This window comes from Halyomorpha halys, unplaced genomic scaffold (assembly GCF_000696795.3).
Source record: "Halyomorpha halys isolate HHAL.00 unplaced genomic scaffold, Hhal_1.1 Scaffold1310.1, whole genome shotgun sequence".
Classification (NCBI taxonomy): Eukaryota; Metazoa; Arthropoda; class Insecta; order Hemiptera; family Pentatomidae; genus Halyomorpha; species Halyomorpha halys.
The window spans coordinates 296,089-305,150 of NW_027108292.1; the positions used below are offsets into that span (position 1 = coordinate 296,089).

Here is a 9,062-nt window from a genome sequence, read left to right on the forward strand (position 1 = left end):
AAATTTATTAAGTGAGAAAGACGGACTAAAAAAATCAATTATATTATATAATTTGAAATGTTTAACACTTTTAGTTTATGTTTTAATATAAATTCAAACTCAAGCATCTATAATGTTTGTCACGGCAACTTCCGTACTTGTGGAACCAGTATAACTTCATCAACTTAATAAGATCAACTTAATAAAACGATTAGCAAAGGGGATGATCAAAAAGTAAGAGTGAAATATACTTTTTTTATTACTGGAGTTATAAATATTTAAATAAAATAAAGTAAAAAATAATAACTCTATTTATTAAATTATTGCGCATATCAGAGAATTAGGAAGATTAAAAGGATGTACCTTGAGTTTTTTTCCCTTTAATCCATCAATAGCAAGAGTCTTTTAAATATTTCGTCATATTTACTTCGTTTTTAATGTTAATTTATTTGAGACCAGAAAATAAAATAAAATCTAAAAAAGATAAGATTACATTTGATTATAAAGTATTTAAAACAAAAGAAAAGTTAATGACAATTATCTGAAAAGAATTTTTAAAAAAACCCATTAAAAAGCAATTATTCCTGAACGTAGTAAAGTTTTTTTGAAATACTTAAGCATTACAAAAAAATAAAATAATAATAATAATAATAATAGTAATCAGCGTTATCCAGTATCCTAACTTCGGTACAGTAATTGCAATTTTCGGCACTGAGTAAACCATCTTAATATCGTTTTCAAGTTGTGAGTACTTACATTGTATAAGTTGTATTTCCCTGGAGTTGTAATGATATCCTCTTTCATAAGTATTGATGTTAGTAGTTGTCTATCCACATCCAACTGCATATACAATTTATCTCTTTTGAAAAATCGAAAGCCACTTGTTTGAACATCTCGACATCAGTGCAGTAATTATTTTGACTGAGATATTACCGCCTAAGAGGAGCTAGGAGAAGAGCGAATGCTAAGAATATTACCAGCATATTGACTGTTAGAAAATGAAAAAAACAAACAACCACAGTCCATACAAGAAGAGAATATGCTGATTTTATTCAATCGCTTCGTTTATTGAAAATCTTTAACTGTAAGCTGTAATAGTAGCGTTGAGAAGGAACATAAATATCAAAAAAATAAGTTATTTATTACTAATTTTTTATATCTGTTTATATAATATTGCCTTTTTTTTGTTGTGAATAAGCGAGAATTAAAAATTAAAAGAATTATGGATATTTAACTGTGTATTGATTGAAGAATAATGCATATAGAAATCTTGTTAAAATATCAACATTTTGTAATACCCTAAGTAATATGTAATTAATACACTTCAGGTTAAAATAAAACAAGAAAATAATAATCAACATTGTTTAAAAAAATAACAAACAAATTCTTAAAACTTTTTGTGGTTTGATATGAGATTGATTTTTTTTTTTTTTAATTTTGATTAAAATCTTGAAAATGGTTTCATTTTAAGCCGCAAGGATTTAATTAAGTGGTGAGGTAAAGTACAAACACATTATTTTAAACATAATGATAAAAAAATCAAAATTGTTTTCTTCAATTCTTTAAATAAAGGTAGAAGTCAGAAACTTGAACAAAATAAATTTTCTAATAATACCAAATGATATTTCTCTGATGGAATAATAATAAAAAAAATAAAGGAAAAACTGATAAATAGCCTAAAGAAACAACTAGAATATCTTCTAATAATTAGCTCACTATCAATAAAAATATATATATATTGTCGTGAAAAAAATTTGTTTGAAAATGTTAACAGATAAAATATAATTTTTTTTTTACCTCTCTGCTTATGTTTATTTTAAAAAAATCCTGAAAAACACTGTCCAAACACAATTATATTGAATACCAATTCAGTTCTCCACATGAAAGAAATAAAAATAAACATTTGATGCGTACTATGGAGTTTGATTTTAGCAGTTAAAAATAGATGAAAGATATTTGGGGTTAGTTTACCGCTGACAATTAGACAGTCTATATGATATATTACTGTTTAGAGTAATGAATTTCAAAACAGATGACGAGGTGAGGATATTTCCCAAGTCAAACATTTTTATGTTGATGTGACATTATCATGTTCCTTAATTTTGGTGGAAGTCAGAGATACAATACGGAGAATACCCTGTGAATTGAATATAATTAATACCATATACAGATGAAAATAAATTTTATAAAATTTTACTGAATTCGAGTAGAACTTTTATTAATAACCTAATGGATAATCCTACATCCGTTTCATGGAATTTTAATTATTTGGGAAGCATTTTAAGTAAATTATTATTTTACTATCAAAATTTATTGATTTTCAAAGAAAATAAATAATAAAAAATATATCAATTAGCTTACTTTTTTTTACTAACTTTTGCATGTTTAACGGGCGGTTTAGTATGGAAATGAGTAATTGTTAATAGAAAAAAAATATTGACCTTGGTATTTAGGAAGAAATATATACTGGATCATCCCCAAAAGGTCTCGGTATCGACAGGGTTTTGGAGTAATTTCGACTATACAAAAAACCCTACCTATTTTTACAGGAATACAAAGTCATTATAGATCTTTGACAAAAAAACGGACATTGGTCGGCCGAAGAAGTGACCACGGGAGTCGGCGAAGATAAGGAACTGGCCATCGTGATATGTTAGAACCCTGGAGGGGGCGGAGTGGGGGATAGAACCCTGCCTTGGTCTGTATAAAAGAACTAGGACACTGGGTTGGAAGCATAACGCACCTCACCGCCAACCATCAACAACAACATGATCTCTCTGGTAATGTACAACATGTTTATATCCAAGGGTTGTACTCCCCTAGCGCAGGTCCGCACTGCCATAAGGGATTACTGCCCCGAAGTCTTAACGTCTAGTAATAAGCATACAAAACTTACTTACACTATTTCAGTAACTACACAACTAAATTTTATCTAGTACACGCAAAAATAATTAAATGAGATACACTTTATATATTTCTTTATTTTTTTCTAGTTATATCCAATAGTACTACTGCTCGATTTAATTTTATTTGTTTACTAACGTGAATATGTAAACAAAAATTGTGTTGCATTGAAAACTTCAAATTAACTGATCTGTTAAAATTAAGGGACGTTTTTCTTATAAACAGCTAAAAAAATCATCTCATACTTACATTTCGTACTCCTCATCTTTACGTTAAAATAAAGCTAACAGTTCAAGCTTAGAAGTTCTTTCTATCAAGAAATATATTTTTTAAACCATTTTATGTTAAAAATAAATAAACTTTTATTATTATTATTCACACACTTTTCTTTGTAAATAAACCTTTTTCATTTAAAAATAACTTTTGTCAATATTTCTCTAACTCACATCATCACATGGAGGTAGACACTTGATCCTGAGTTTAATTGATTTTTTTATTCACTATTTATTATTATTATTATTATGATTTTTTGTTTTTATAAAATGTTTTCATCCTTTATTTCCTCAAAAGAAAAAAATTTCCGGCTTTCTGGGGTTAACAGCCTTCTCAGGAACAAGGGGGTGGAAATACAATTCTACCATTACTACTCCAATACAACAACCATTCGATTACTCATACGCCAAAAATACAAATACATCGATGATTTCAAAATAATTAATAATAAAGTGTTGATAGAAACAAAAAATCCTATGCCTGAAGTAGTAATGGTTCATTCATGAATAAGGGTAGTCATGGCAATTTTAGCTACTAGTTTCTTCCATAACTAATTTTTGCCCATCTTTGAGTAGAATACAATTCGTTTTACCAGCCTCTTTTCTTAACAAACACAAACAATATAACTTCAAAGTCTTTCATATTTTAACCCTCGTGGTTTTTAACATATTGTTCACAAAATCCTGTCTAGGAAATTTTCAAGAATATTGAATAACTTTTCACTTCACCAGTTTTTTTAACTGGAGTAACATTCATTTCAGGAAATAATGTTTTACGCTTTTGGTTTCATTTATGATTTAATATTTTCTGTATGTCTTCACTGTAGAACATTTTTAACGATTCTTACGCCGGTATACTTCAATCTTGTTTTTTTTATTAAATTTTCAAATAATTTTGAAATCGTTCTTAATCTACAGGAAAAGTTGTATTAAAAACGGTTTTACAAAATTTTATTGTTTGAATGGACAAAATAACCAAAGAATTTTTTGTAGAATATTTCCAAGTTGTATCTACATTAAACATTAATTACTACATTTTTATTTTATTTATTTAGTTTATATTTGTTCGGTATTTATTTTTTTTTATTGAAATATTAGGAATAGTTTGGGAAATCCTGAGCTGATGGATGTTAAAGCCAGATTCCGATCCCCATAATTTAGGATGAATTAATTGCTTCTTATTGTGGGAAAAGGTTATTCCGACGATTATTTCACGGGATCCAATCAATTTACAAAAGTGTTGTGATGAATTAATAATATTATATGAAGATAAGGATCTATCGTTAGCCATGGTTGAGTTGGATGGGAACTGTAATAGCTGGTTAAGTTATTATAGTTACATATTTTTCCAATTAGTACAATTAACATGTAAATAAATTCGACATATATGATTTATAAGATTATGGAATATTTAGGTCTGGTATTTTGGTGTTGCAGTGTTATCCACTTACTAAACGGCGTATATATTTTCTGTTATATTTATTTCAGAACAAAAAAGTATTTTTCTCCTTGGGGAGGTATTTTTTTGTTGTTGTTGCTTCTTTTTAAATAATTATATAAAGTTTGAAAAACAATTTAATATATATGTATTTTATAATTCCCTTGTATCTTCGAAATTTTCAGAGATGCTTATGTTAGTTTCCCCCTAGTTCAAATTCACCTTAAAAATCCGATAGTACGTCAGTTTCAGAACAGAAAACAACGTTTCTAAGTAGGACATGTACTGAGTTTCCACATATCCATATCTACTGGGAACTTGTCTATCAAGCAAGACTACTTCAGTTGTCTTTTCATATTCCCACTGAGCGTCAAACTTAAGTAGCCAATGCAATAGAGTAATTAAGTTCCTCATGAGAGCTTGTATGAAATCATGTTTAAGTATCTTATTTCAAAATTTATTTTATGATTTAAATACATTTATACATTTCACACGAAAATATCGTATAATCATAAAACGTTTGTTGACTTTTAAGCATCCTACAGTTTATACTGTAAACTTGTTAAATTTGTGTTTAAAGTTTAAAGACGTTTAGTGGCTTGTAATAGTTGAATATTATGCAGCTTTTGGACGTTTGAATTATTTATTTTTATGCTTTACAGATGACAGTTTGGAAAATGCAATGCGGGATAAATCATTCGGTTGCGCCTGAAAGGTTAAAATGAGTACAGCCAGACATAAACGTTCTTATAATATTGAGAACGATCTTGTGCAAAGGTTTACCGCCAATAAAAATTGTGTGATATTTATATATTTAAATTTCAATTTGCTATAAGGCAATGTAGGAATATTTGGTATATTTGTTTATCTAAACTCATAACTGTATTTATATTTAATTTGATAAAAAAAGACAGAAAATAATTCCGTAGTTTTATGTAGCATTGAAAAAAAAAATTAACTTATAAAGATGTAATGAAAAAATATTTGTATTTTTTCCTCTTCTATTTACTTCAGCTGAATTATATTTCATTTTATTTTTTTTAGTGAAAAAAAAATTTTGCTTTTATATAACCGATTTATTTACAGAACATTGAAATTTTACCAGCATAATTAATCAGACTAAAATGAAATTTTACTTTTATAATTGTAAATCTTCCTTAGTTGCTCTGTCGTATATCAAAGTACTAAGAGTATTAAATATCGGTGTGTGTATATATATTGAATATTTCAAGACATGTTTTATGTGTATGCCCTTTTACTAAGTGCACACCCGTGTTGTAAAGCAGTTACTTGAAGCAGTTGGTGGTGCAATAAAATCCTCGGGCGATCATTTTCCTACACGTTACTTGACACTGTTTATTTTCTACGAAGTTTACATCCCTGCCATTGCCGATTTGGGTAATACGACGCTCATTTGAATATCAATGTTCTGGGACGAAACGGTATGATGTCTGTTCAACACGACTATGGAGAGAATCATAAAAGATATATTGGTAGTTAGTATGCCAAGCAATAAATTCTAGAAAATATTGTGAAATAGATTAATATCCACTTTTACATTTTTATTGATTCGTTTATCACTTAATATTAACAGTTGTAATAATATTTTTATTAAACTGATTGTAATTTATTTATGTTAACTTTTTTTGTTTTGTTTTTTTACAGGTCGCCCTTTGTTTCTTAGCTGGAGCCTTTGCTGCCCCCCAATACAACCCCTATTACAACCGAGGCGCCTACCCCAATGCCCCAGGAGCTTTCGTCCCAATCGTCTCTCAGCACTACGACCTCAACCCTGATCAGTCATACACTTTCGAGTAAGTATAGATGAATTAGTAGAAAAGTAAACTTCTTCAAACTTTATGAAAATCACTAATTCAAAATCCTAACTTAATAAAAAAATAACCGTGTTTTTAGAGAGATTGGTTTCAAAGCGGTTCATGAAACTTTATCTGCAATGACTACAGAATATAGATATTTTGAACAGCAGAATATTCCTTCAAATTATATTTTTATTCCAACAACATTTTATAATCAACATTATTCATTAATTTGTGATAAGATTTACCTCGTTTATGCTATCAAATACAATTTTTATGAGTGCTTGATATAATTGTAAAATTTGGAAAATATATTTCTGACAGAACTCATAGAATACTGGGCTTTGTGCAACTTCTTGAATAGTCATGTGCTGTAAATAAAAACGCCCTCTGAAATTTATTAAATGATATTTCAACTCTTTCATTTTTGGTTGTACTTCTTTCACAATTAGGACTAGTTGCTTGAATAATTTTCATGAATATCACTTTTAATATTTTAGCTTCCAAGCACTAAAACTACTAATGTTGATCTAAAACTAAAGACCTGTCAGTTTGCCAACATTAAATATCAACTTCGTAGTAATTGATGTTCCATTAAGTAACGATATAAAGACTCATCTTTAAGACTCAAGGCATCACTGTATAAGTACCGCATGGTGAAATTTGATCGTACAGCCACTCCTTCATAGCCAATTGTTTGTAATTTCCTAAATACCTTAGCTTGCTAAATGAAAAAGAGAATATTGATATTCGTTAAGCACCGAAGTGCATATGATTTCAAATTTTGAAAAGTGTACCTGTAGCATTCAATTTCAGATAACGAAATAGCCAATCATTTTTTCGAAAACATTCCTGAAACAGGTATCCTATTGCGAAAAACATCAGTTTTGACGTAGAATCCTTCAAAAAATATATTTTCGGTCGGAACCCAATCAACCGACGTAAAACCATCAGTCACGGGCCCGACCCCGCTATAAGCAACTCCCAGCCTCAAATGTCAGGAGTGTTAGCCGAGCCGAACGCTAATTAGGCGCATCATCACGCAGTAGGAGGCGATAATCTGACCATTTCAGATGCGCATATCTCACCAAAAGCGGTAATTTATGGGGCCTTGAAAGTGAGCTGTACTTAAAAGTGTTATAATGTTATAAATATTTAAAAGGGCAAACCACAGAAACTAGAAAACTAGCTAAAGGCAATTTTATTTTATTTGTGCAAATAAATCAGTAAGAGAGACAACAAATCGATTTTGAAATGAGACTTTATTGTTATGAAACCATTTGTCATAAATGAGCTCCTTTAACATAGACTAAGAGAGTTTTCCAATTGTAATATTTATTTAATGTTTTTTAAACTAGCTACTCTTAAAAGTTAGGACACAAATCTTATAAACCTATTTAGCAAACTAAAATGGGATAACAACTTTACAAATTTATTTAATAAACAAATTCTAATAGTGATAACATGTTCTATTAAGATATTGTTTAAATTTTATTTTAAAAGTTAGTATATACAGGTAACTTATAGACCGGAAAAAACTTAAGACAGTGTATACAAATTCATATTTTTCAAAAAATCGCTGAAGCTATGACTATAGCTCACTGATTGTATGACTTTGGACAGTGCTGCAGAATAACTTCTTAATTGGAAAGGATCTGAAGATCCTTGAATAAGTTATTACCGATAATTTAACGGTTTTTAGCTATTAAGTGCGGATGCACCTCACTGTTATAATGATTCATAGTAGTTAATGTATTTCATTCATCTTTTACTATCTGTTTTATTAACCTCCTTCCTTACAATAGATACACCTCAGCTGATGGCTCTAGCAGGCAGGAACAAGGTGTACCCCGAGTCCCAGGACCAGAAGGACCAGCCGTGACCGTCCAAGGAGCCTACGGGTACCAGAGCCCCGAAGGCCCCGTTCAGGTCAGCTACGTCGCCGATGAAAATGGATACCAACCTTCCGGACCAGGCATCCACCCAGCCATCCTCAAGTCCGTAGCTGTCCAGGTAAACAACGGATAAATAACTTTAACCGATCTAGTTTCCTATACATGGACACTAAAATTATAATAATACATCTTAATTACTTTCAAAATATTACTTGAAGCCCCATTGTGTCCGATAATATTTGTGATTATCTTTGATACCCTTGCAGGTCGCCGAAGCCAGAGGTACTAACCCCTACCCAGGCCAATATCCAGGAGCATACCCAGGAGCTTTCCCAGGCGCCTACAGGCCGTACTAGACAACTCAGCATTTAATCGACCAAGTACCCTCAAGTTACCGGATCATGTACCATTTAGTAATAATATAAGTGATGATACGTATAGTTTTTTATATGTAATGATAATTTTTTTAACGATTTTGTATGTAAAGAATTGAAAAGCCAGTAATAAATGACTACTAGGCAACATGTTGTTTCTTAAATTACAATAACCTTTCTCCCTATTTTATAAATAAAAATATATATTTATAAAGTGAAATTACAAGTATGCATGAAAAATAATTTCAAAAAATGTTTAATTACTCAAACAACTTCGGAAAGATTATAATCCTTTAATAAATCTATAAATAATAATATAAGTAGTGAAAAACAACGCATTAAACAAGTAATGGAATCAAGTTAGATCATTAGAAACATTTTAA

General features: G+C 29.8%; 1 protein-coding gene across 1 annotated transcript; it reads left to right on the plus strand.

Moving 5' to 3' along the window:
* The first annotated feature begins 2,656 nt into the window (after positions 1–2,656).
* Positions 2,657–8,827, plus strand: LOC106689238 (endocuticle structural glycoprotein SgAbd-9). Its single transcript, XM_014434132.2, has 4 exons — positions 2,657–2,759; positions 6,259–6,407; positions 8,216–8,423; positions 8,572–8,827. The coding sequence occupies exons 1-4, from the start codon at positions 2,748–2,750 to the stop codon at positions 8,659–8,661; spliced, it is 459 nt and encodes a 152-aa protein (XP_014289618.1). The 5' UTR covers positions 2,657–2,747; the 3' UTR covers positions 8,662–8,827.
* Positions 8,828–9,062: the final 235 nt, after the last annotated feature.